At 38.9% G+C, this 26834-nt stretch overlaps 4 protein-coding genes and 1 long non-coding RNA gene across 11 annotated transcripts in view; 2 read left to right on the top strand and 3 right to left on the bottom strand.

Annotated features, from left to right (window-relative positions):
* ate1 (arginyltransferase 1) overlaps positions 1-11350 on the bottom strand; it is a 54708-nt gene extending 43358 nt beyond the window's left edge. For 5 of the 6 annotated variants that reach the window (XR_003051392.1, XM_025061176.1, XM_025061174.1 and 2 more), the window contains exons 1-6: positions 11160-11349; positions 8582-8645; positions 8413-8475; positions 8164-8267; positions 7816-8043; positions 2386-2600 (exon numbers count right to left, since the gene is read on the bottom strand). Coding sequence is in view for 5 of the 6 variants with exons in the window: in XM_025061176.1 (XP_024916944.1) it covers positions 2386-2600; positions 7816-8043; positions 8164-8267; positions 8413-8475; positions 8582-8645; positions 11160-11259 (774 nt within the window). In the remaining variant the exon portion in view is untranslated. Of the gene's footprint in view, positions 1-2385; positions 2601-7815; positions 8044-8163; positions 8268-8412; positions 8476-8581; positions 8646-11159 lie in introns of all 6 variants that reach the window. The other variant, XM_025061177.1, reaches the window with a different exon arrangement.
* A 219-nt stretch (positions 11351-11569) lies between these two features.
* Positions 11570-16950, bottom strand: aldh18a1 (aldehyde dehydrogenase 18 family, member A1). Of its 2 annotated transcripts, none has more exons than XM_008322293.3 (17): positions 16801-16950; positions 16198-16308; positions 15702-15853; positions 15449-15598; positions 15255-15359; positions 14871-15029; positions 14568-14658; positions 14309-14433; positions 14073-14217; positions 13913-13986; positions 13746-13845; positions 13256-13476; positions 12996-13133; positions 12718-12913; positions 12493-12614; positions 12127-12409; positions 11570-12041 (listed from the first exon to the last, which is right to left on the bottom strand). In XM_008322293.3, exons 2-17 carry the CDS (start codon positions 16292-16294, stop codon positions 11860-11862), a joined length of 2340 nt encoding a protein of 779 aa, XP_008320515.1. In that variant the 5' UTR covers positions 16295-16308; positions 16801-16950; the 3' UTR covers positions 11570-11859. The 2 variants fall into 2 exon arrangements, with proteins under 2 accessions (XP_008320515.1, XP_024916941.1); XM_025061173.1 differs by having other exon boundaries at positions 16198-16335; positions 16801-16922.
* A 150-nt stretch (positions 16951-17100) lies between these two features.
* Positions 17101-20541, top strand: LOC103387587 (E3 ubiquitin-protein ligase Midline-1). The gene is made up of 6 exons (XM_025061178.1): positions 17101-18210; positions 18334-18429; positions 18661-18894; positions 18994-19016; positions 19097-19230; positions 19334-20541. Exons 1-6 carry the CDS (start codon positions 17605-17607, stop codon positions 19882-19884), a joined length of 1644 nt encoding a protein of 547 aa, XP_024916946.1. The 5' UTR covers positions 17101-17604; the 3' UTR covers positions 19885-20541.
* Positions 20542-20613: 72 nt separating this feature from the next.
* LOC103387584 (hyaluronan-binding protein 2) lies at positions 20614-25310 on the bottom strand. Its single transcript, XM_025061179.1, has 14 exons — positions 25151-25310; positions 24869-25010; positions 24627-24713; positions 24047-24157; positions 23820-23936; positions 23619-23729; positions 23351-23522; positions 23166-23263; positions 23000-23098; positions 22598-22943; positions 22366-22508; positions 22004-22138; positions 21418-21563; positions 20614-21282 (listed from the first exon to the last, which is right to left on the bottom strand). Exons 1-14 carry the CDS (start codon positions 25208-25210, stop codon positions 21115-21117), a joined length of 1935 nt encoding a protein of 644 aa, XP_024916947.1. The 5' UTR covers positions 25211-25310; the 3' UTR covers positions 20614-21114.
* Positions 25311-25648: 338 nt separating this feature from the next.
* On the top strand, positions 25649-26222 carry LOC112487801 (uncharacterized). Its single transcript, XR_003051232.1, has 2 exons — positions 25649-25798; positions 25888-26222. It is a non-coding gene; the product is annotated as an uncharacterized LOC112487801 (long non-coding RNA).
* The last annotated feature ends 612 nt before the right edge of the window (positions 26223-26834 follow it).

Here is a 26834-nt window from a genome sequence, read left to right as displayed (position 1 = left end):
GAGAGTGACAGGTGGAGAGCAAACCAAGGTGCAAACGAAGGGACTGTGGACTTAGTAGTGGTGATAACAAGGGCTTCACCACGGTCTGGGACACAACTCGTCTGTTCCAGCAATATAGTTATGTTCATTTATTTCATATAAATATGACTAATCTCTATATATGAATACTACTGAGTTATTTTAAATCAGCAGCATCAACTTTCCTGTGTTAGATTCTGATTCCAGTGCTTCACCATGTGATCAGAGAGAAATGGACCATTCCTAAGTCTGATCATCGCCAGCATGGTACATATATATTTTTTCATGGCTTCACATGTCTTGTAACGTATTTAATTATAATCATCAAACATCATAGGTCACCTCACATACAGTAGAGCATTTACTAATGCATACATGCACTACACTACGCAATTATGCACTACTTGCATACTAAAGAGAACTCCTGAGGGATGAATAAAGTCCTACCCATCTGTCTATCTACCAATGCAGGGAGGGCAGCGCTTTTTATCAAATGCAATAGAGATGGAGCTTAGAGGCATGTAAAAGTAGCGAAACGTCTTTAATTGATGCTAATGTTCCACAAGCTGTGGAAGAATTCCACTTCCTTATTGCATTTTATTTATTTATCTCGTGGTATGGAAGTTTTTTTTCTAGCTGTAGAAGTTCAGCTATACTGTTTGTGAATTCCCCTGGACAGAAGTGAACCTAGGCTTTGTTTGAGTTGGACCTGGTGTGGGTTTTCTCGTATAACCGTTTGGCTCCAGGATTATTTAGTCCACCAGAAATGTTCTGTCTCTCTAACATAAAATTTGAAATGCTCCTCAATCTTTTTGTTCTACGACTAGAGATGTATCGACAGAGGGGAAACTTTTAGGTGAACTCAGTCAACCAACTGACGAGGGGGCTTTGGGAAATTGAAATTCAATAACAGTTGTGAAACTTTACAATAGTTTTTGGTTCTTTAGAAATGGTCAAAAACAGCCATTTAACACCAGCGGTTTTTGTCTTAGCTTTAAAGTAAATGAAAGGTCGAACTTTCACAAAAGACTTAGGAAAATACAGTGCACCACTGGAGACAACTGACGTCCAAATACTTCCGTGGTAGCAGGGGGAAATTTTAGACGAAAAATATCACAATACAAAAATATCATATAAAGTCTTTGGGAGTTTATTTGAATGGTTCCAGACTTTGCAGGAGAACCGAGGTAAGAGGCGCTGAACAACGTTGTAACACTGAACCCTGGTGGTCGAAAAGATACCTACATAGGCTTACACTGACAAATTCGTTTGTAATTATATCCGAGTTTGCCAAATTGCAACTTAAATTAACAACACATTTATCTTCTGTAAGATAGATTTAAGATTTTCTTCAAGTGTATTTTTACAAAAACACTATTTTAATCATATTTATATGTAGATGTCCTATATTTATAAAGCGTGTGTTATATCTAAATTTAAATTAAATATCTTCTTCCTGTTTGTTCATGCATTGACATCTGCTGCTAGGACCTGAAATGCACTACTGCAAACTTTATATTCTATTCTAGCCCGATTCTGGCACATATAACTGCTATTTCTTCTTCTAATCATGTATGTCCAGTTCTACCTAAATGTTATTGTATTATATGTTACATACATTATAGTGACAAATGAATTGTAATTTTCATCTTTTTATCTTTGTACTAAACAACTTAGTACTTTATTCTAAATTTAGTGGTAAAAAACGATTCATTAGACTCCTTATTTGAAAATCATGCTTTATGCATGTCACAGTCAGACATCCCTCCTGTTATACAAATCAAAGGATAGCTTGCGTATGTTTGCGTATAATAATTGCAGGCTGATTAATGTCTTTAAGCAGAGTGGAGGTCTTCTTGAATGGCCTCAGTGAAACGCTTGGTTCATCTCTGCATCTGACTCAAATCATGGTCAGGACCAAGGATGACGTTACTTTACCAACCTCAGCTCCAGGCCTTTGCCAGGGATCTTTCTACATTGTTCCGCCTTTGCCAGAAGTTTAATTTCATGTCCTCTCTCAGCGGCTGAGCTAAGAGCTGCGGTTTTCATGTCATAAGTGGGATAAAGTGACCCCAGCGTGTGTGGTGTGCCTGTCATTTGTTTGAATCCTAACAGGAGAATTTGGTGTTTTTTTCCACTCTGCTTCAGCCAGCTATAGTCTGCACATATAAACACATGGTGAAGTCACTGGCGTTATAGTAGAGGGTTTTAATAAAACCAATTCGCTAGCCACAATATTATGGACAGAAGAAAGTAAACCAACAACACCATTTGTAAATGATTAGTGAAATCAACACCTCAGACTAATGTTTTTACCAGAAAAAAGGTGGGTGGAAAAAGAAATCAGCTCCTTCAATATGTTCTTACCTCAAGGGAATGAGAAGTGTTGTCAGGCAGTGACTCACTGATGAAGTCTTCCAAGGTTTTTGGTTGGCTGTTCTGACAGGGAGCAGAGGAGGCAGCAGACACAGTGAAAGAAACTTCATTGGTCTGTTGTCTCATCTGCTCTTTCTGAAAACGTCGCTCCTTCCTCAAGTCTTTGGCTTTGCGGCACAGTGGTCGACTAGGATCGGCCCCCATCCCTACAGAGAACAAGAGAAGAAGGTGGCAGTATATAAGACTTCAGACCCATTCAATGTTAAAGCTGATTTCAAAAGGTTTAGCATTTAGCACGTTTAGCATTTTTTTTAGCATTTAAATAATGATATTTTAAACAGATTATGGGTTCCTTATTAGGTAGCTTTATAGCATGATAATGTTATGAAATTTATATTAAGAACTGGAATGAGGAACAATCTTAACACACACCACAAAAAAACTGACAAACCTGGAAAATAAACAGAGTAATGTCTATTAAGGACTTCCCGGACAAAAATGACACATACTGAAAGAATTTGGTTAAATATGACTGAACTAGTATTTCCAGAGGTAACAAAAAAACAAACAAACAAACAAACAAACATAGAAAAACAAAGCACACCTCAAAACAGGTGGATTACAGAAAAGGGGCAAAACGTGGTGGGGCAAAGGATTGCCATGGTCTGTGTGGCCATTATAAATCGAGAGGACATTAAGTTCTTATCTCTGGTTTAGCCATTTCTGTCCTTGTACTGTTGTCTTCATGCTGTTCCTTTTAAAGGTGCACGTAAGCTATGCCATGCAAAACAGCACCCTCACAATCTTTAGTGGAACTGCTCTATTTCAGGGTCGGCTTACCCATCTCCAAGCTCTTCGCAAAGTAGCAACAAACTGACTGCCTGACCTCGGCTTAAGTTCTTCACAAAACCTCTCACTAAATAATACAAAATATGTGTGTTGCACGGCAGACTAGGCTCCATGTAAGTTGACCACTGGATCTAGAGAAGCTCAATGGAGTCAAAGAGTCTCTTCAGTCCTCTGGGCATTTCAGCCATATTTGCTTGAGTGTCCTTCTGCTTAAAAGCCTCTCTCAACAGAAAACCCTATGGAAGTCATTTGCTTGTTTTCCTGCCTTAATACTCTTTACATTACATCACTGCAGACTAGCACTGGTTGGGATCCAAGCAGTCAGCAGCAGTAAAGGCCACAGAGCTGAACAACAAACTTTTTCATTTTAAAACAAAGAAAACCCACCAGAGTAAAGTGGTGCAGGCACATCGATGGGTTAGAGGTGTCTACAATACCTGAGGCTGCTGTTGTCACAGCACACACTGCCACACTCTCTTTCTTTCTCAGTGAGACTAACACATTTTTAAACACACACACTAACATTTTATGAAGCAATTCAATCTCTCCCCCCTTGGTCTCTCTTTCTCTGCCAGCCCCTCCTCATCCTCCGTCTGTTTCTCCTCCTCTTTCACCACTGCCTGGGCTCATGCCAAGGCCTGCAGCTCCTCGGGCATCCCATGTCAACAGTTAACACACCCACATCCTGTTTGGAGCACTAAGGAAACGGGAGCCATTTCCTGCCTGCTGTCTTGCCAGTCAGCTGGCGTAAAAACGTACTACTGTGTCAGTGTCACTGAAAAAAAGTATGGGTGACCGATTCTGACAAGGGCAGAGAGAAACTCTGGCAACAGACAAAGTTCAGTGGTAGCTGTCGGATCTTTTACTTCCAACTGTATGGCAGTTTGTACAAAGGCCGCTTCCAATGAAAACAGGGAAAAGTTTGGAAAAACACTTTAAACATTATTGAACAGGCAAAAGGTCATAGAAATGGCTTTTATTGCTCTTACTGACAAACCTCACTTCGTTTATTAAATGAAATTAAACAACTTAGAACTTGGTGCCTGCAACACAGTTAAAAAAAATCTTAGGAAAGTACAAGAGGTCATTGTAGAAACATTCAGGGAGATTCCTCAAGTAGCAAGTTAAACGGTTTGGGCATTAACATGAATATCATAATCACAGAGAGACAAATACACGGTCAGACATTTTCCCCACCCCAGGAACTCTGCAGGTCTCATACTGCACAGATTACAAAAGCATGGAGGCAGCTGGCCTGCAGTCCAAATCTGTCATATAGTCAACGTTTGCCGCCTTGTAATGCAGCATGGAAAATTAGACAATGGCAAACACCGAAGGTTTTCTCTATTGTGCCTGTCTGTCTGGTTCTGTCACTGTCTTATGAGTTACTACTGTAGGAGATATGTTTTAATTTGCCAGGATACAGACTTAGAGACATGAACAAGGGAGTGTAGCGCAAACAACAGGGTTTAAATAATTAAAAAAAAACAAGTTATGACAGGAGCCACTGTTAAATTTACAACTGTAGGTAGACTTCTATGCATTTACCTATAAATGCAAATTAACTCCTCTATCGAAGTCTGTTCGGTTTTGGGAACTGCGTGATCCTGCTTTTAGGTCATACTTATTATATAAAGATCACATTTCATGTGTTCATGACGGTCCACGAAAATATGATCCTGTTTGCATATGTTATTTTGGTTTTTGAGCAGCCACTACCAAAATGAAGGTGACTTCAGCAGTGATGCAGAGATAGCCAGTGAGTTCAGCACTTAAACCTTAGGAAGTGATAAATGTACTGAGCACCGCTCAGTGTGTCGAGACACATGAGGATGTTATTGTTTCAGATACAGATACTATTATTGTGAAGTACGTATTAAGCAGTAGTGGGCAGTAGCTTCTTAACACACCAGAGCCAGAACCTAGAATTTTGTTTTTTGTAGAAAGCAAACAAAGGGTCCTATTAACATGTATCTGTTTCTTGTATCTGGACTATGTCCCTGTGAGCTGTGCTGTTGGTGTTTAAAAGTAAGTGACTGGAGGCATGACAGGAGGGAAGCATTCCTCAAATATAAACATGTAACCCTGGGAGTTATTGAGTGGTCACAAGCATTTCCTGTCAGGATAAGCACACTCGGGTTAAGAGCATCAAGAGCCTGGAATGCATCCATCACTCTGACTCCGATACAAATGCGATCATTATCCATGATCAACGTGTCCACGTGTCTCCCTCTTTATAATTAGACAGAAAACACATGCACACATTCTCGTGGACATTCTCTTGTACACTCAGTCTCTCTGGCTCTGAGGACAGTATATACAGCTGTTATGGAGTTTAGGTCTAACAGATCAGTTCCTGTGAAAGACAGATGATCCCTTTCCAGTAGTTAGCACTCCATAAAACCTATGACACTCTCCTTCCCTCCTTCCCTGAACACACATACACCCAGACTCCAGCACTGGTAACAATTGTAAAATACTGCTTTTAGGCCAGTTAACGTTATAAAGCTGCAATTAATTTATGATGGGAGAGAAGATGCAGTTTTATGTGCCACTAAAATACAAGCTCTGAGGAGGAAATGCAGTGTCACTGAATCTGCACAATGATGTACTGCAGTTTACCGTTCTTAGACAACTATTGGACTTTAAAACATACTTAATTTGTAAAAACTTTGCACAATTACAAATGAAGCAACAATTTAAAAAAAAGGTGTCATACTTTCTAAACAACAAAAAACCCTAAACCAGGTTTATTAACAGACTTTATTATACAAAAGTTGTTTTGACCACTCAATGTTTAAAAAACAAATTACATTATTTAACATGAAATTGTGTCAAAAATTGACTCGTCATATATGGAATATTTTTAATATCTCTAGTCTTATTAATATATCTTCCAGTGATTTACTAAACTGCAGTTTTTAGTTTTATTGCACTTTAAAATATCTTCAGCAAAAACTATTTTCATTTGATTGTTATTTCAGTATTTTCTCTATTTACATCAAAATGTTTTACCTGAGAGCAGTCAAAACTCATATATATATATATTTCTTATATTTTCTTAACTTAAGATCAGGTGTGGAACTTTAGGTATAACAAAGAATGTTGACTGCAGGTCATAGGAGTTTATCATACTAAATACTGAATGCTGTGAAGTTGGAATGGATCACTGCCTTCATGCAGAATTTTTTGCCGTGCGTTTTCTTCTGTGTTACACTAAATGTACACTAAAGGTGAAATTTAGCTGCTGGTAAAACGATAATAGCATACATTTTGATGTTGAGGTTGCAAATTGTTTTGAATAAACAGTCAAATTTAGAGATAGATATCAGAACAAATGTGAAAAAAACAAAACTCTCTTCAGCCCAACTGAACACTTGTAGGTTGTGTTAAAGAAATGAATTCTTTCCATGACTTGATCATCTTTACTGTGGCACCACTTCCTGAAAAAATAAATCCACTTTGTTTCAAGATGGAATTGCAATACACGTGTTCAAGTTTCGCTTTGTGTTTTTCCCCTTACAAAGAACATTCCATGTGCCCTTCTGCATCTGTTTATTCCTGCCTTTATATATGCTATGCAGCAGATGGAAAGTCGTGTTTTTCTCAGGCTAGAACTGGAACCTGCCCAAAGTTATAAAGTCACAAAGCTACAGGAGAGGTATGTCCAGGTGTTTTCTGTTGGAGGTGAATAAGCAGGGGAGGGGAGAAGAACAGGCTCCACATAGTAAATCCTCCATACTTCCTTTCTGGTAGCTCTCTAACTGAGCCTGTTTTAAGACCAGGATGCTGACACAGCTGAATGGAGGCAGAGGGGGAGAGAGCGAGAGAGAGCGATAGAGAGAGAGAGTCAGAGAGAGAGAGCGATAAACTGGCACTTAAACTATTTTTTTTTTTGATGTTCATAACTATATAAACCTTCTACTCCAATATACTTCACTGTCCGTTCATTAACAGCCTTAAGGCCTGTTCCCTTTTGAAATGCCAGTGTGTATCAGAAGCGTTGCTTCCGGTTTTAAATGACTGTCTTATCTTCCTAACAATGACTGGTGCACCTCATTACTGTGGCTTGGCCATTAGTATTTCCTGTACTGGAGAGTAGACAGGAAAACATAAAGGATGTGGCAGACTCATTCACCATAATGCTACTACACACTGCAGTCTATCACAACCTGGTAAACACTGCCACCCTGTGGCCAGCCTTAAATGATGCCAATATGTACTGTGAATTGACAACTTTGATTCATAGTAACATTGTAAAATTAAAATTGATTAAAATTGAAAAGCAAATATTACATAAGCAATACAGCCAAGTAATCACAAGAATCATGACAGGGACATTTATAATGAAATCAGAACTGTTACATTTTTATAGATTCTCATCCCTAATGAAACCAATGCCATTCGGTAGACTCACAACAACATCCTGATGCACTACCTGTACAGTCATACCAAAAATAATAGTAATACCGTGGGAAAAAGAGTCACATCTGCTCTCTAGCTTCATGATTAGCACCTTAGTCTCAAGAACAATATTTTGCCAGGTGTTTGACAGAGGACCAGATTCTCTACCTGGTTTAGGAGCTGAGGTTGTCGTTCTTCCACCCGAGACTGACACTTCAGCTTCCCCTGAAGTCCCTGCAGCAGTAGCATCTGTTTCCTCCTTCTGAACATCTGTGACGGACGAACACTCCACTACTTCCTGCTCAATGTCTGTGACAGTGGCACACTTCATTTCTGCCTGACTGGCTTTACTCGGTTCTCTTGGACCTGCATTATCACACACCGAGTCCATAGGCTCTGTTGCCGGGTGCAAAAAACAAAAAAAATCAATGTCAGACTAGAGGGTACATGCTGTGATAGTAGTCACAGTTCAAGATATCTGTTCAGCTCAAAACACTGCTTTCAGACTGCTCTCACCATCGTTCTCTCCTGTGGGTAACTCCCCTTTGGAAATGAATTTGTTCATTTTCTTCAACACTTTCTTGTGGGATTTGGAAGGCTGGAATTTCAGTGCATGACACCTAAACAGAGAACCCAAAGGTAAATATAGGTATTCATTTTGCAGGTTTTTTTTTGCTAAATATGATATTGTACTACCTTAGACTACAATGTAGTTTTCTCTTCTCCAAAGTTTATTGTAATATAAAGAGTGAAAAACAGCCATACCTGATGGTATACTGTGGACAACACGTCTTGTTCAGGGTGGGCTTGTACACGTACTTCCCACTTCTGCACGAAACACACACAAAATGAATAGATAGTAATGACATTTTATGTACTATACAAATAAATAACAGCGTCAGTTTGTCAGACAAGTGAGTCTGCTGTTACCAACCTCCTCCATCCTCTGTCTATGAGGTCTTGATAGTCTTGTACCGTCATGGAGTGAGACCACATCCCTGCAGAAAACAAGACATTAAGATGGCCAGGTTAGAGCAACACAGTTTGATATCAAATTTTATAAAAGTAAATTCAATATTAATTAAAGTGCTTTAAATATTAAGATGAGATGACGTTACAGTCACTGGCCAGTAGATCTGTGGAGTTCTAATAATGATGTAATTTTACAACATGTGTCATTAAAGTCCACATATTTGTACAGCATTAGTTTATTTTGACTGAGTAAATTCCCACAGTGCTTTTAGGCCTAATGTTTAGAAATGCATCGCTTGTCGCCACAGCAGCTTCAATCCTGAATGGACGGGGCTGTCCTTTTCAACTCTTCACCTTCTGTATACAGTTCGCACACAAATCAAACATGGAATCTCCATGGCAACACCCATGTTATTTTATATGCAGGGTTGAGAGATAGGCTGTAAGAGCAGTTCACACAATACACACGTCCCTAGGGACGTGGCAACAACATCTCTGTAATGATGCAGGAAATTACCGAAGCAAGAAGTAGAACTACTGATACAGACGGAAGACTTTGACAACAGCAGACGAACTTTAATATAAACACAAAGGATGTCATTTATAGGCTTTACTGGGCTACACAAACAAGTTAATTTAATGGGGAGAGCCGGGGCCTTGAACATCATATTCCCTGGTGCTATGAAGTAGTAATTGCAGTAACAGTATATATATATATATAATTTAATGAGAATATAAAAATGTAAATCACAATAATATAGACTTTTCTATATAATATATAATTCTATATAATTCCTAATATAAGTGCCAAATACTTTCACCTGCCAGGTTTATACATCATCTGAAAACAGTGCTCCAGCCTGCAGTTAGACTCCACACAATCACAGTAATGACATCAAAGTAAAAACTGTCAAAATTGTTTTTCAAAAAAAAAACAAAAAACTCTTATTGCACAAGAGCTGTGGCAAGTATGGTTGACATGGGGACACACCTGCTGTTATTGACAAAACATCACCACATTTAATTTCTTCCCACCTATGTTAGTCTGCAACCTCCACTCAGGCATGAAGACACAATATAACAAAGCTGGGGTCTGTACAATATGGAAAACACCAGCGATGACAGATGTGCTGTAATCACATGAACATCTTTCTCAACACCTGTTGGGAAATTAAATTAAAGTAAATTATGTCCTCAATTTTTTATAATAATCTTTCTCTAAATATCCTTGTACAGTAAGGGCCGACAGAGGAGTTTATATTTATTATGTTCCAGCCACTGACAGATTTGGTTTCACATTCTCGCTGTCACAGCATTGCTCTCAACTGGCAGTTAGTTACTGACCAATATCAGTTACAGTCAGTGCAAACCTATGAGGAAGTAAAGTCTAATGTGGCACTACTTAATTATTATTTTGCCAACTACTACAACACAGATGGTGTTTGAGAGTTAACCTTAACTGCTGTTTAACTAAATTATATGGAACAATAAGCAAAAAAAACAACATCAAATGAACATTGCCTTCCTTGTTTCTTCCTTTTTTTAATCTAACAATAGCTATTTTGTGGGGGGGTTGGTTTTATATATATATATATTAAGCATTTGAAAATACATGTTTTAATTTTTAATCTTGTTTAATAATTCACTTTTAGCCTTCAAAAAACTTAAGATTTTGATTTGCATTCATTGTTTGTTTGTTTTTTTCTTTTGCTAGATGCATGAAATTCATCAGCACCAGACTACATTTTCCATGTGACCTGTTACTAATTATGAGTTAACTCTACTCAGTGGGTAAAGTTTTCATTCTCACAGCCAAATTCTAAAGCAACAACAAAAGGCATATGTGCACCTTTTTAATGAAGGATATATTTGGGATATATAACTAAAGTATAAAACAACATAGCTTTTACTTCATTCATTTGATTGCAAACAGACGTGTAGAATGGGTAACGGCACCAACAGGTTTTTGACTCCAAGTTTGATTTTCTAGTGTTTACTATCTTATACAGTATATACAATACTAAAAATCGATGTTAATTAGCATGTAACTATATATATATTGCCAAGAACATATAAACTATGTTCAGTAGTTTAGGGTTTACCCATTTGTAAAGTTTGCATCACTGTTAGCTACCTCGTCGGCGACCAACAAAAAGTTAGAATCCCTGTTATTGTGCAAACATGCAGGTATCAACTGTTTTTGTAAATTACTTATTGTCAGCGGTCTATTTATAGTTCACTTCACCCGTTTTGTTATTTGTTGTATGGGTAATGTCTAACTGAAAGATGCTAACGGCTAAAAAGCTAGATGCCAAGCTGAATAACATCCAAGTATTGTTAGGTTAACAGTAAGTTGAGGTTGAGCTTGATCATAACTGTCTTCGGTGTTAATTACATTGTTAAATATAATTTAACACCTCTACAATTGAAACTGAAACTCCTATTCAGCAAGCTGGAGGTACTAAGCAATTAGCATAGAGCCATTCTGTCATGTCATGTCGTACTGCTCTAGTCAATTCACAATATTTTTGCACACTTACCATTTGAATGGTTCCCAGTTTCATTTTTACAATAACCGCAGCGGTAGCCGTCATCTCCTCCGAAATATGCCACGATCGTGTAAGTCTTATTTCCTGCCATCTTTGATACTGTCAAAGGTGACAGCTGAGATTCGCCTCGATGTCTGTGGGCTGTGCTGAGCAGCAACTCCGCCCACAGCACAACGTCACAGATGCTGCTTTCAATGCCGTTGGAAAATTGAAACATTAATTCTTACTGTGCATTTAACGGCTCAATACTTTGGAAATCATTGTTAAACCTCTTTGATATGAAAATGGGCACAAGGAACTGCACAACATTTCTGCACACAATCTGCAAAAAGGAAATAGAAAAGGACCTTTAACATGGAAACAAAAATGAGGATTTTGACATAGAAGAATAAGTTAAAAAATCACAGAGGGGGCAATGATTTATTTGGCAAAGTAAAAATAAAATATATCCAGTTCATTTGTTAAGTTTGCTTGTCACTGCACAACTAGTCATTTTTTAACGGTTTTGTATTATTTTAAAAAAAGGTTCTGACATTTGTGCACTGGTTCACAAAACCAGTTCAGTTCTGCAAGTGAATAAAAATAAATGTACTCAGTAGCTGAAAGGCAGCTAAATAGTGCTACAGGAGGTCACACATCTTGAATTAGCCAGAGAAACGTAATTCCAGGTGATGGCTCGTAGCTGAAAGAGTTAACTGAAGCTGCCCTGGTGAACAGGCATGTTTTCGTGGAGGTATTTCATACTGCCTCCCTCTGAGAAGTCAGCTGCTGTGTGCCCTTCTCCTCGAAGAATCCATTTGGTGGTGAGAAGCCCCTCCAAACCCACTGGACCTCTGGCATGTATCCTTGCTGTGCTGATGCCAACTTCAGCTCCTGCCATAAAAAAGGCAGGAAACGTTAACTTATCTATCAGTTTAAATTGACAGCTAAAATATATCATACCTCAGGATTTACTTACCCAGACCAAAACGGTAGCCATCAGCAAAGCGAGAGCTGGCATTCCAGAACACACAGGCACTGTCCACTTGCTGCAAGAACTGCTGAGCTGTTTCTTCATTTTCTGTTACAATAACATCAGTGTGGGAGCTGCCGTATTTATGAATGTGGTCCACGGCATCCTGTATGCTGTCAACCACCTCAATGCAACACTCCAGCTCTCCATACTCTGTCCTCAGAGACTTCACCTCAGATGGGCTAAAAGTTAAATAGGATGCAAACTGTGGCCCAGCATGGATCTTCACCTAAGACAAGGAAGTAGAACAGCCATATGATTTTGTTCTAATTGCTCTTGAGACATTGTGGATGATCTGTGCAGGTTTCTTACATGTTCTGTTCTGAGCATATCAATGATCTGGTCAAACATGGCAGTTCGTAACAAGTCTCTGTGAATAAGGAGGGTCTCCATGGCGTTGCAGGCAGCAGGATAGTCACATTTGGAATCTCTGACTGCAACAAAAAGACTGTTTAACACAGCTGTTTATCCAAAACAAACAATTAAAAGAATCAATTCTTTTTTTAAATCCTTTATACAAAAAAAAAACCCACTTACCAACATCTACAGCCTTGTCTATGCTGGCTTCACTGTCGATGTAGACGTGACAGACACCTTCACTGTGGCCCAGAACAGGAATACCCTTGGCTGCTCTTTGGATTTCACGCACAAGCTGAGAAGAACCTCTGGGAATGATCAGGTCGATCAACTTCTCCAGCCGACACAGATCCTCAACTTCTTCACGTGTGCTCACCTGTGCATCAATGTCAATTTTAATATAATCTCAAAAAAACATTTTTGTGGCATGAAATATATCAACATTTCTTCAGTTTTACCAGCTGAATGGCATCTGAGACTCCATGAATGGAAAGTGCTTCCTGAGTGAGTTGATGCAGAATTTTATTTGTGTGAGAAGCTTCTTTCCCCCCTTTCAGCAGCAGCGCATTTCCACTGGCAATAGCCAGAGCTGACACCTGGAACACAGCATTAGAAGCAGAAAAAATTAAGGATCATTTTTTTAATGTGGAGGTTATCAGAAAAGTAACAACCGATAATGTTTATATATATTACACAATCAAACCTGGACTGGACTTACCTGAGGAAGACAATCTGGGCGTGACTCGAAGATGACCAGCAGGACACCAATGGGGACAGTGATCTGCTCCAGCTCCAGGTTGTTGGCCACCCTGGTTCTCCTCAACACTCGGCCTACGCTATCTTTGGAGGAAACAGCAAGCTGACGAAGTCCGATGGCAAGACTGTTCAGTTTAGCCGTCGACAGACTCAGACGATGGATCATAGCTTGAGACAAAGTCCCTGCGATGAAGCGATAGGACCAATTATAATGCCATCTAAAATTTGTAGGAACAACTACCACCTGTTAAATGATTATTAACACTCAAAAACATGACTCAAAAACATGACTAAAATGTGTCAAATCTTCTTAGTTTTCTCAATATTTTAAGACTAGATTGTCTAATTCAGTCAATAGAAATAATAGGAAATAGGAAATGACGCATTACTGCAATTTGCTAAAAAGTTTATAAAGTTTCTTGACAGAAATCCCACTCTTTGTGCTTCTGTACCTGATGCAGTTGCCAACTCCATGTCTTTCCTGTTGGCACTGAGGATCTCATCTTTCTTTTCTGTAAGTAGTTCAGCAAGAGCATAGATAATTTCTCCTCTCTGAAAAAAAAACATCATTTACTACAATGCTGTGTGTATTTATAGTAGGAATGAAAAAAAGATGTACCTGCTCAGGTAACAGAGAGGCTAAAGTTCTGCCTGCATGCCGGGCCATCTCTGTCTGCTGTTCCACAGTTGGACCTTGTGATGTCATTAAAAAGCACATCCATAAGAACACAGCGCCATCAATAGTGCTATTAAAATGTTACAATGGTTTGGTGCTCTACCAGCAGGTTTCACTTCTGAAAAGAAGGTTCCCACTTTCTTCCCTTCAACAATGTCTGTGATGACGTGACCCGTGACTTTAGGATCAGTGCCGTTGGCAATGACGACAGAGGTTCCACCCTGTAGGGCCCAAAGAGCAGATTTCACCTGGTTTGAGAAAGAAAGAAAAAAACAGTTACTTGGCAAACAGCTTCAACCCAGAGTAATGTTCTGTTTACACTTAAAAGCAAATACAGACCTTGGCTTCCATGCCTCCAATGCCAACCCTAGACTTGCTTCCATATGTGATGGACTGCTGATCTCCAGGGTAGAATATATCAATGAGCTTGGCATCATCTGATCCTGGAGGTCTGTCATATAAACCTGTTAAAGGATTTTTTTGATAAAGTTTTTTAAATTATAATTCAAACTTTTGGCTATTAAAATAACCTTTAAAACCCTGATCTGTCTTTTTACACAGTTAAAAAAAAATCACAATTACAATTTCATATCTGTACCTTCCACATCTGAAAGGGCGATAAGCAGGTCTGCTTTCATTTCCACAGCAAGTCGTGCAGCCAAGCTGTCATTATCTTTAATGCTTATTACCTGAAATATAGGACTGTGCATTAGACAATAAGGACACACAGTTTTCAAACTTTCTACAATAAAAGAAACACTTAGTTCAATTTAGCTAGACAATTTTTTTTTCTAAAAATTGACATTAAAATATACAGCCAGTGAAGAAAGTACATGCAGATTTGTGCACAACATAATGGCAGAAGATTCCATTACATTCATTTTAATCATACACTACTCACGTTTACACCCTGTAAGTCACTGTTTGGAACAGGAGGTGGGACAACAGCATCATTGGTGTTAATTATAGGAACTATGTTCATTCGCAGCAGTTCATAGAGTGTGCTGTCCAAGTTGCGACGTTTCTGCTCATCGTGGAAATCAAGGTTGGTGACCAAAATCTGAAAAAAAAAAAAAAAAACATAAATTAATTAAAATGTTCAATATGGGTCCCCCCCAACAGTCATCAGACAAGAGCAGAGTACACTCTGTCCCATTCAGCAGTCCATCACAGAGCCACACATAGAAACAACAACCATTTACACTCACATTAATGGATGGAGGGATGGAATACTTTGAAGAAATTTGTTTTGGGTAATTATATCAATGTTATACTTGGCCTGTACCTGTGCTGTACAGATGCTGTACTGGGTGAACATTGCTTCATACAATGCCATAAGACCACTCTGACCAGCAGCCGCACAAGCTCTTGCTTCTAAAACTGGAAGTGACTGGAAAAAAATAAGTAAAAACATTTCAAATCATCATGAACATTAAAAATAAAATCACATTTTAACGTCATGGTTTTGTTTTTTCTTACCATGTCTTTTAGTTGGTTCGGTCCAGAGTGAAGCGCCTGCCTGACACTTTGAGACAGCAGGATCTCATGTCTCAGTCTCTGCCTCCCGAATGCAACAGCACCACTGGTGACTATCATCATTTCCCTGCCTTGATTTTGAAGCATGGCCACCTGAAAATAAAATATCATACTTAGGGTTTTCTTCCTTATTATTTTCCTGCCAAGGTATTTCCTAGTAGTAATAACAGCTCAATAGTATTAATTGTACCTATACCTGCTCTACTATTGAGGCCAGACGTCCAAGGGCCAGGCCACACTCATCTCCACGGGTCACCACAGCACTGCCCAGCTTCACTACGATGCGTTTGGCCTGCTTTAACTCACTGCGGTGGGCAAAGGATTTGCCATGGGGCCGTGGATGTGAAACTGCAGAAAATACCAGTCATTATTACTGATTAATACAGTTGAGGACAACTCCACCATTATTTTTAATGAAAACTCTCAAAACACACTACAATCAAGATGTACAGTATTGACTAAAATTCAACAATTTGTGAAGCAATTTTTGAGTTACACATTTTGTCATATTAAGGAATCCGGATTTATCTCAATTAATCATGAATAATCCAGTGTCATTACTCAGATAAAAAATTTTAATTGTTTGGCAGCACTAACAATAATAATACAACTTATGCCTAGTCAGCATTGAGGGCAGGTTTCTAAGAGTGATGGTGATAACAGAGAGGACACAGGGTCAAGAATTTGCTTACATTTATTCTGGGAAAACCCTCGGACAGGGACAGGACAGGCAGATGATCGCCAGTTTCTCTGTGGCAGGCGAGAGCACAAGGCCAGCCTGGCAAACATGGCACTGAAAAGAGCTGTAAATACAGAATAAATCTTCTAATCTACAATGGGAAAATGTTATGATGTGATTAGACAGATATGAGTTTAAAGGTGGCTTTTACTGTGCGTCTAACATGTATCACACATCAATATGAATAATAATCAACCTACAGATAAGAATTATAGTTATTTCACTGGAAGCCTCTATCTTATATACAGTAATGCTGATACCTAAACTTATCACAGTGACCCAGAAAGGAGTGTGATGTTTCATAACCAAAGCGCGCAACGAACAAGCGCCTGGCGTCATTTATGGCGAGCACAAGGGTAGTTTTATTGAACCATATGACCATAAGTAACTTTGCTATTACAAGTTTAAAACTGTTACTAGGTATAGCTGTCTGTACAGTGAACATGTTCCCAGTGTTAGCAAGTGTTAGCATTAGCTATCACATCTTTCAGGCCTGCTTTACGACTTTTTCCCAACAAAGTAAGGAGAGAAGAGTTTGCATAAAATGATCACTTACTTGACAAAGTCAGTCTCTACAGAAGTCCGTGAAAACAGCACCTGTGGGTGGACACAGAAGGAGGACACGTTGTCAGTCACCCGGGTAAGACTTGTGCTGCCACATCCACAACACACGCTGCTTGGGCGCAGGCGTAACCGGGGTATTCACAAGTCATGTACGCAAAAACCGTGAGGCCCATGTGAGTGCAGGCTTTACAATAAGATGAGTCGTAAACTGCGTACGTATGAGCAAAATGTGTTGAAGAGCTGCACACTGTTTTACGCGGAAAGAAAATAGTGAAAAAATTACATAAAAAAGTAATTACTTTCAAGTATTTTTCAACGTGTTTGTGCAGTGCAAGTTTTTTTCTAAACAAAGCATACCTTACTTTGACACCTTTGTTTGACCTAATTATACCTACTTTAGATTGAGAATGGTTGCTTTATTTTGAATTCAACTTCTATTTTTTTTTAGAAATATGTAACTGTCACTATGTAAATAAAAGTTAGATAATTATGAAGGAAATTAAAACTTAGCCAAGAGGAAACGGTTGATACACAAGAAGCAAGATCCAATGTATTAGTTGGATTGGAAATTTAATTAGTAATTCTATTTTGATCTGCTGGAAATTTGCCATTCCATTGTGGAGATCCCTTAAGTCAATGGTTTGAAACAACTACTGGAGGACAACATCTCCTCATTAGTAACCCGACACTGACTGTGTACAGGCCAAGACAGGCCCATAAAACATTCATGAGCAGGACTTAGGATGACTCAGGGTATAGGACACACTGAGCCACAGAACCAAGTGCAAGCAGGGCCATGGGGACAGTTGAGCTGGTTGAGGTTGAGAAAAGTTTGAAGTGTCCTGTCTGCCAAGAGGTCTTCATAGATCCAGTGACACTTCCTTGTGGACATGATTTCTGTCTCACCTGCATTCAGGCTGTCTGGGAAACAGATGGAAAAACAGAAGGTCCTCTCTTCTGTCCAGAGTGTCAGATATTTCTCTCATCTGGACTCCGTCTGGAGATAAACAACAGTCTTCAAACCAAAGTAAAGGACTTCACCGCTAGCAGATCCTCACCTTTACAGCCAGAGTCCACATCGGCTTCAACAAAATCGGCTTCCACTATCCTGTGTGACCACTGCATTGAGAGTCCGTCGGTGGCTGTCAGCACCTGTCTCACCTGTGATGCCTCACTCTGCCAGGCTCATACCCTACTGCATCAGGAAAGGTCAGCTCTAAAGGAGCACACAGTGGTGGAGGTGACAGAAGATCCACTGTCTCTGAAGTGCAGGGAACACCGTGATGAGCTCAAGTTGTTCTGTATGGAAGACAGGGTTCCTGTGTGCTGTTTCTGCGTCCTGGTTGGAACACACAAGAACCACAAAGCGTCTCAGCTCCACGAAGCCTGCTCTCATTTTAAGGTTAGGAGAAGTTGATTGTCAGCGTCTGGTGTTATTTGTATTTTATATCTTTCAATGCCATGGATTCCTTTTCTCTTTATAATGGTTCATTTTTCCAAAGTCATGTTATTTTTCAATTATTAGGGTGTGTTGGAGTCGACCATGTCCCAGCTGCTAAGGAAGAGAAGTGAAGCAGAACTTGCTATCACGGACTTGGAGACATTGTACACACAAACAGTGGTAAAACCATTGTAAAAGAGCATCAAACTTATAACGCTGTTATTTGTTTAACATGAAAAGTTTACAAAAAACCTGTAGTAAGTAAGACTGAGTCTCTCAGGCTTAAACAAGTGTTAAACTATGAGAGCATTGTTTTCTTAATTATTAAGTGTAAAGGCACCTGGGTTTTACTTAACCTCAAGGTAAAAAGAGTTTGGGTTGTTCAATACTTGTGATTTTTCTTTTGCTTAGAAAGTTGCTGCAGACTTAAGAGAGAAAATTGCAGACAAGTACAGCAGACTCCGATTTGTTCTGGATGGTGACGAGCGCCTGATGATGCAGATCATAGATTCAGAGGAGACGTACATGACAGAGTGGCTGGAAACCCAAAGGAGCATCATGGAAGCACAGATTAAAGAAATAGACAGTCTTAGAACCTCCAGCAAGCTGCTCCTCCAGGAAACAAATGATTTGCGATTCCTACAGGTACAATAACATTTTAATATAAGTAGAGCAAAGCTGTATAAATCAAGCAGATACTGTACATTTGAGCACCTACAGTCGTGTCTTTTTTTAATGCAACAGCAAATCACAGCAAAGAATCTTTGGTGAGTAAATTGCCATTCTTGTTTAGTTCTTCCCTGTTGGCTTAATTTATTGGTCTAATGATTTATAGTTTTCCTAATAGTGACCCATTGGATTTGAAGCCAATCCAAGAAGTAGACAGGGAACTGTGTGAGCCAGAGAAACTGAGGACAGTGGAAAAGCTGGTGGATGACCTTTCCCTGGCTCTATCCCAGCACTTTCCACGAACGTGGTCATGTCAGTAAAAATTCTAATATTTACTGCTGTAACATCAGCCTTGAACTTGTGCAACTTTTCATAATAATTGTTTTATTTTCTTTTCATTCTTTTTTATCCACAGATCTATGTTCCCCTGCTCTGGACAGAAAGACAGCCCATCCAAAATTAAAAATATCCCAAGATGGGAGGCAAGTACACTGGAGACGGCAACCTGTTGTTGAGACACTGGACACTCAGCCGTATGATTCCCAGTACAGTGTTCTGGCTCAAGAGGGGTTTTCCTCCGGCCAGCACTACTGGGAGGTCATTGTCCAGGAAAAACCGTATTGGTTAATCGGTGTTTCGACTGGCTCACCTGATAAAAAAGAAGTACCAGATAAGAATTATGTGAACAGTACATTTTGGTGCATGTACCATGGAGATGGACAGTACATGGTACTGCACAACAACCAGGAGAAGCAACTGTCAGTGACACAGAGAGTTAAAAAGCTGGGAGTACTGGCTAATCTCCAAAAGGGGAAGCTTTCATTTTATGATGCCGACACAATGATCCTGCTGCACTCTTTCTCTGTTCAGTGCACTGAGCCTCTCTTCCCCATGTTAAACCCATGCCTTGACGTGAACGGAATGAACCACCAGCCTCTTACCTTGTTTTTGATTAAAGATCCCTGATCTTTGTCTCCATTGGCATGAGGACAAAGACCTGGATAAAGTCGGAACTTGAGAAAAATACCAAAAGTATTTCATAATTAAATTAGCTTCTTGGTGATATCATGAGGATAGTTTGGTGCTATATATATAATCAAATATTCTCCCTCTATAACATGTTCTGTGTATCTAGAGGTCATATTACTGCAATACTCTGCTTATTTATTTAGAAGCTCCACAGTTCTGTGTGTTTTAAGAAAATAAAATGTAGTCTTTCTCAAATGGTGGACGGTGACCCAAAAATGGTTTGCAATGGGTGATAATACAAAATGGTATAAATGGTATAATCTAGGTGTAATAGATAAAACCATTAATCACAGCTTACCTGGCCCTTAAGTACCTTATGTAAGACAATCTGGCTGGGTTTAATGGGAATGTTTTGTTTTTTTTAAACTGCTAGCACACACTCTTCCTGACACCTTCAGGTGTGTAGGGGTTCATAATTTAGGAGCCACTTACCTAAAGCATGGTGTCCTGCTTTATTTATTTTTATTTTTTGACATATTTTCAGTGGTGCTTTGGCTTCCAGTGGACTCACCACCCACCGGAAGGTTTGGGGGGGTTGGTACAGTGCAGTGGGAATTAGGGTGGCGACTACTGCCCCCGCGACCCGGTAACGGATAAGCGGATCAAAATGGATGAATGGATGGACATATTTTCAGTATAGTATAATATCACTGCGTTAACACATTGAAATCTTTTACTCTTTATTTATTTTGTGGTTCATCTCCAGAGTCTTGTGTAGCACAGTTGTGATTTAAAACAGTGGTAAATACAAAACAGAAAGGTCGACTGTGAAATTCTAATGGGAATTTCTGTTGATGTTCCTAAACCACTATAAAAGATTGACAAACAAATTTATACCTTAATGTGTCAATGCAATCAATTTCACAATGTGCTGGAGTTACCTTGCAAGTATGTATAGGAAATTAATGTTGGCAGAGGGAATGAATATAGGACTGTTTCTTACCTGATCTGAATTAATACTTTTTTACAGTACAATTACAAAAATCTCACATATAGACGAATAGATTCACATTTTAGCTTATTTTTGTGTAAGACATATTAGAATTACGAAAAAAAAAAAAAAAAAAACCTCTCTCATTTTAGTGACAAAAACCAGGCTACACATACAGTAAACTTGTTCCAGTTGTGACCAGGCCGGCAGCTACACTAGCTGGCACAGTATGTCGCTCACAAGAACGTCCCTTGAGTTTTTGATTTGATCCAGTCCAGGAAGTGAGTGACCCGTGTGTAGACCCCAGGTTTGTTAGCTTTGCCACACTTGTCTCCCCAACTGACCAGGCCATACACAACACTGGCATTGTTCGTCTTGCAGGTCAATGGTCCCCCAGAGTCACCCTGCAGCAGGAGAACACAGCTGAGCAGGCAGAAATTCTCTATTTCAAACCCCTGTCAGGACTCACTGCAGAGATGTTAGACCTCATCTGTTATTAATGACAACATGCTTTTGAGTGGTGCCAGTCCTCCACTGACCTGGCATGAATCCACTCCTCCCATAAGGTGTCCAGCACAGAACATGGAATTATCCACATTTTTGCCATAAACAGTGGAGTCAACACATTTCTCCTGGTTGATCAGCAGTACATTGGCCTGCAGCAGGTGATTGGAACCATAACTAGCTGCAGGGATACAAGGTGAAACAAAACACAATAATGTAAGTAAAGTTGTATCTCGTTTCAACGGTAAGGTACAAATCTAAATTCAAGATTCAAAGCTGAAGTAGCAGAAATATCTTTGAAGTCATTTAAATCGGGCTCTTTAAGTTTATAATCTCCACGTATGGGCTCCTGACATTTCTAGGTGGAGAAATTAGTGATTAGTGATCATCTTAACTTCTCACCATAAATTGATCATAGGTTTGAATGGAAAGTTATTCTTAAGTTAAAAGCTTAGATTAAAATTAAACAAATGTTTTTACAATACCAAAGTCATTGGCCAGGCCATTTGTTGTGTTTATTTTGTTTAGCAACACAAATGCACAAGTCCTACATGATATGCTTTTAAAGCTACATGTAAGGACTGTACTGTATATTTCAGCTGAATATGCAAAAGAACTTACAGTTCTCGGTGGCACCCCATCCTGAAATGGTGCACTCCATCCCATCAGGCAGTTGGCCAGTAGGCAGACAGGCTGTCTTTACATACTGGCTCTCAGTGGCACAAACACCATCAGTTCCATTCAGCCTCAGCAAAGCTTTAAATATTAAAATCATAAATAGAGAATCAACAGAGATAAGTCAGAACAAAATCAAAAGACAAAGTCAAATTCCTTTAAATAAATAACTACATTTAAGAATTTTACATTTGTGGTGTATTACTTATACACACCACAGTCTACAAATTCCAACTGTAATTGTACAATCTAATGTTGTTTATAGTATAAGTCGCTTCATTAAATGAACCAGGATAGACGTGGCTTACCAATGTCATTGTAAACAGCTAGTGCAGTCTCATTGAACTTCTCATGGACAATGGCCTCTTCAACATGGTGGATTTGTTCTGTGGGTTCTTCATAATCCAACGACAGACCTCCCATAGTCACCAGCATGTCCTTGTTTTGGATGCTGTTCCATCAGCGAGAACTCACCATTAGCAACATCTCCAGCCATTGAACTGTTTTTCTTTTTCTTTGTAGTGTTAGGTGTGTACTTACATACAGTGTCCAGCTGTTAATACCCAGCAGCTGGAGATTAGAACACCTCCACAAACATGTCTGTAGGGCAGGTGGGTGTTCTTTGGTCTCACTTGCAAAGACACCTGCCATGGTATAGCCCCTGGAGATACTTTTAAACCCCCAAAAATTCTGGTTATTTTTTTGGGTTCTGCCTTTCCACAGGTGGCAAAAGGTTGGGGCAGGGCAGTGGTTATGGGGATCTCAAAACCCTCAGTGGGTCCAATAGTTGGCCCATCACTGGGTAAGACAATTGTTGGAGGTGCTTGAGTCGTTGGGGGTTTGGTAGTCACTGCAGGTTTGGTTGTCATTGTTGCGGGCGTTGTTGGCTCTATTTCTGCTGTAGGTACAGGCATTGTAGGTTCAGGCATTGCATTGTAGGTTTAGGTTCAGGCATTGTAGGTTCAGGCATTGTAGGTTCAGGCATTGTAGGTTCTGGCTTTTCGTGTGTCGGATCAGGCTCTGGAGGAGTTGGTGTAATAACTGAAAAAACACAAAGATAAGTTTAAAACAACTTTTTGTTTTTCAGAGACACATCATTACAGCTTACCTGGTGGGTCAGGACACTCAGTCACATCACAGTAGTCCCACACCAGTCTGTGGCGCCTTCTGAAGAAACACCAGGGCATCGATTCCCCATAAGGATTCCTATGCCAAAAAAAAAAAAAAAGAGAAAAAAAGGTAAACCTTTTTGTTAGTCTATTTTATAAAATACTCATATTTTTTTCTCCTGACCTGCAGAAGTTATGAGGGCCCAGTCCATCTGAGTCCTCAAAAGCATTGAATGGATTGGTTCCCTTGTCCAGAATGAAATGTGAGTTCCAGTACAGGCATTCGTCACCGTCATCTGTCTCACTCACATTACCGCGATATGACTCTCCATCATCAACAAAGCAGTCATTTGGGCCTAAAGAATGTAACAACCAAACACACATAGAAAAGAGTTCCTTAAATATTGAACAACACCAGAGAATGAATGTTGTGGTTTGTTGGTAGCACTTACCAACGTGACAAAATTGTCCTCTGTACCCTGGAGGACAATTACAGTCAAAGTCCTCACCATCCACTACACATGTTCCACCATTTTTGCAAGGGTTGGTTTCACACGGTGAAACTGTGGGTTAAAAACAGTACATGATGTACATGATGACTGTCTTTAAGAATTTATGAAAAATAATGTGTGCAAACAAAGAAACATACTTACTTTTTCTGCAGTTTGGAGGCTGGAAGGGCCACTTACACTTGCACTCATAAAATGGTGGCGATGAGGTCAGAACACATTCACCATGCCCACATTTTTGTTTTTTACAACGTTTTGGACCTAAGCGAACAGAAACACACAACTACTGTTTAGATTTACTCTTGTCGGTTGTGGTTTAGCTATAATTTCTGTGTACAACTATAGCTGTAGAAGAGAGAAAATGGTCAAACCTCTCTCGCATCTCCTCCCTTTGAAATGTTTGGGACAGTCACATTTAAAGTGGTTCTTTCCTTTTGGCTCACACACCCCGTTGTTCATACAAGGGTTTGGGTTACATCTACCTGAGAAAGAAGGAAACAGCCATTATAAATATATTATTCAATACTTGGGAAATTCTGTAACTGGTGGATTATCCATGGTAAAATATTGTTTGTAATGCAGTAAAAAAAAATGTAAATTACATTTAAATCTTTTAATGTAATTTACTAGAAATCATAGGATTGGTACTAGTACTTTAATTTATAATTTACTCGACTCTAAATCACTTGACTTTATCAAACTGAAACATAAATGCTTAAAAACCTTTAACTAGTAACATTTTCTGTAAAAGCAAAAAATATATGTAATAATTGTTTGTATTACTGTAAGTATCAGTAAAATCCCACGCAAGGCTGAAGATAAAGTAGAATTAAACCAAAATCTATAGCATGTCAGGCAGGAAACCTACTTCTGCGTCACCACCTATAATAGATGGTTTCAGATAATAAATAAATAAAATCATAAATTTAACTGGAATTGTAATTGTCTTACCTTCTGGATTTTGAAGGTCAAAAAGCCACTCCTCGTGTTCTTCATCTTCTTCCTCATCGTCATCCTCGTCGTTGAAGATGTGAAAAACTACGTCAAGAAGGAAATTGTTTTTTATCAGGTAGACAGTATAAATTTGTTCTGCTGTCAAACTGCATATATATTTGGGTATTTTAATAGAAGGATTATTAAGGACGTCCGCAGACTAAACGTCTTTAAATGAGGAAAGAAAATAAAATCTTCACCTTCAATAATGTCCTTGACTTTCCATTTCTTTTTTTCACGTTTAAGCTCATGCTCTCGATCACGAGGACGACCCCGACCACGGTGGTGATCACCTCTATCTTTATGGTCGTGATGATTTCTTTTGTCCTTTTTAGGTTTGAGCTATATAAAAATATGATTTCCAGTTAAAGGCAGCTCACAGTAAAATTGTACATAGTGACAAAAAGTATAAGCTTCGTATTTCCACAACAAAGTCAATGTTTATGATTATTATTGCTATATAATGTTGTGTAAATACCTACTTCAGCAGGTAGGAGCAGCGCTGCCAAGACGAGACACAAGAAGAGAAGCTTTAAATTCATGACGGCAGATGATCCGACGACATCCAGAAGAGTCGGAGGACAATTCTGTCTGGCAGAGCACTCACACTTATCTAACGTTTACGTAGGTGCACTAACCTTTGATTCAGAGTGGGTTGTCTGGCATCTTTCCTTATTGCTAAATCAGTTATTGATTTAAGCTGTTCTCCTAAATAAATACTTAAATATACATATAAGGCAGAGAAGCAATTGAAAAACATTTAATGAATAAACTTAGCCCTTAATTAGTCTATCTATGTTTATCTCTTTCACACCTCTAACTTTTAAATGTGAAAAATTTCAACTGAATTTTGATTATACAGATTCACTGTGCAGTCAGGTCCAATACAAAGGCTCAGAGAGCATATTTGTAAGTGCTGTGTTTGCTTTAATCTAGACTTTGGAGCCACGAACCTTCCCTGGGTGCAAGTCAGGATAATTCAGAACATTTTTTTTTCTCCGTTAATTTTTCTTAATCAGTTGATTCTTCATTAAGTAACATGATACCAAAGAATCACGTGGAGTATATAAACACATAGTGTTTAAATATATAATAGATTTTCTTTTTTTGGCAAAGTCCTAATATAGCAGGTCATTATGGGATAGATGTTGAAACATTATGATTACATTTTTTGGAAAAAATATTTTTCTAAATGTAATCTTCTCTGCTTGTTTCTCAGGTGGTGCAGCTCTCCACCACCAGAAAGGACAGGCTACACCTGAAGACCCTCACGCCCAAAACCACAATCAGATGTGCACTATGACAACCTGGGACACTGGTCTCTTCACTGTGAAAGGCGAAGGTGATGCAACCTTTGTCCATAGAGAATGTCTAAGTAGAAATGTCGCAAATGCAATGTTTTCTTGTGTTTGAATGAAAACCAGAAATGCTTTACAGTGTATCACCAGAGGTAAAGTTGATCTATTTCATGAAAAGCATTTGTGCTATTGCACAACCACACAGACATAAGGTTTGTTGAGGTTAAAGGCTGAAAATGTGGTGTTTTAATGTTTGGCTATGTTTTCCTGATTCTGCAGTGTTTTTTCAAATTTTAAAAGAAAACCAGCACTACTAGTTTAATCCATCCATCACAAAAGTTATTTTATATGAATATTTCAAAAATCACCCAAAACATGCCTTACTATAGCCTTACCATCGTGAAAATATCCATAAAAATAAAAAGTCCCCGAAATGCCTTAAAATGCAAGATTATGTCCTAAAACATGCTGCCAAGTGATTATTTTGTGTTTAAGAGTCCAAAAAGTATTTTATATGAATATTTCAAAAATCACCAAAAAGTCCCCAAAATGCACTAAAATGCAAGATTATGTCCTAAAACATGCTGCCAAGTGAATATTTTGTGTTTAAAACTCCAAAAGGTATTTTATATGAATATTTAAAAAATCACCATCAGCATGTTTTAGGACATAATCTTGCATTTTAAGAAATTTCTGGGACTTTTTATTTTTTTGGATTTTTTACTCTCGGTAAGGCAATTGTCTTGCATATGTCACTGTGTTGGTGTAGTGGTTAAGGGAGCAAACTCCCAAGGTTGCAGGTTCAAATCCCACAGCTGTTAACAGTAAACTTTGTGACATAAACTTGCATTTTAAGCAATTTTTGGGA

This window comes from Cynoglossus semilaevis, chromosome 12, assembly GCF_000523025.1.
Source record: "Cynoglossus semilaevis isolate Cse_v1.0 chromosome 12, Cse_v1.0, whole genome shotgun sequence".
Lineage (NCBI taxonomy): Eukaryota > Metazoa > Chordata > Actinopteri > Pleuronectiformes > Cynoglossidae > Cynoglossus > Cynoglossus semilaevis.
The sequence above is the reverse complement of the archived record's forward strand: the minus strand, read 5'-3'. Positions and strand labels throughout refer to the sequence as shown.

Bases quoted from the DNA above. Each gene is read 5' to 3' on its own strand.
- aldh18a1 (XM_008322293.3), bottom strand. From the start codon at position 16,294: ATGTTTGCCAGGCTGGCCTTGTGCTCTCGCCTGCCACAGAGAAACTGG. The intron at 15,030-15,254 runs GTACAGGCCAAG...TTTTTTTTTCAG, and splicing joins ACAGCATCTGTACAGCACAG to ATTTTGGTCACCAACCTTGA. The intron at 13,987-14,072 runs GTAGAGCACCAA...TGACATCACAAG, and splicing joins TTCAGAAGTGAAACCTGCTG to GTCCAACTGTGGAACAGCAG.
- LOC103387584 (XM_025061179.1), bottom strand. From the start codon at position 25,210: ATGAATTTAAAGCTTCTCTTCTTGTGTCTCGTCTTGGCAGCGCTGCTC. The intron at 25,011-25,150 runs GTAGGTATTTAC...ATTTTTATATAG, and splicing joins CGCTGCTCCTACCTGCTGAA to CTCAAACCTAAAAAGGACAA. The intron at 22,509-22,597 runs GTAAGTACACAC...CTGATGGAACAG, and splicing joins TTAACAGCTGGACACTGTAT to CATCCAAAACAAGGACATGC.
- LOC103387587 (XM_025061178.1), top strand. From the start codon at position 17,605: ATGGGGACAGTTGAGCTGGTTGAGGTTGAGAAAAGTTTGAAGTGTCCT. The intron at 18,211-18,333 runs GTTAGGAGAAGT...TTCAATTATTAG, and splicing joins AAGCCTGCTCTCATTTTAAG to GGTGTGTTGGAGTCGACCAT. The intron at 18,430-18,660 runs GTAAAACCATTG...TCTTTTGCTTAG, and splicing joins CATTGTACACACAAACAGTG to AAAGTTGCTGCAGACTTAAG.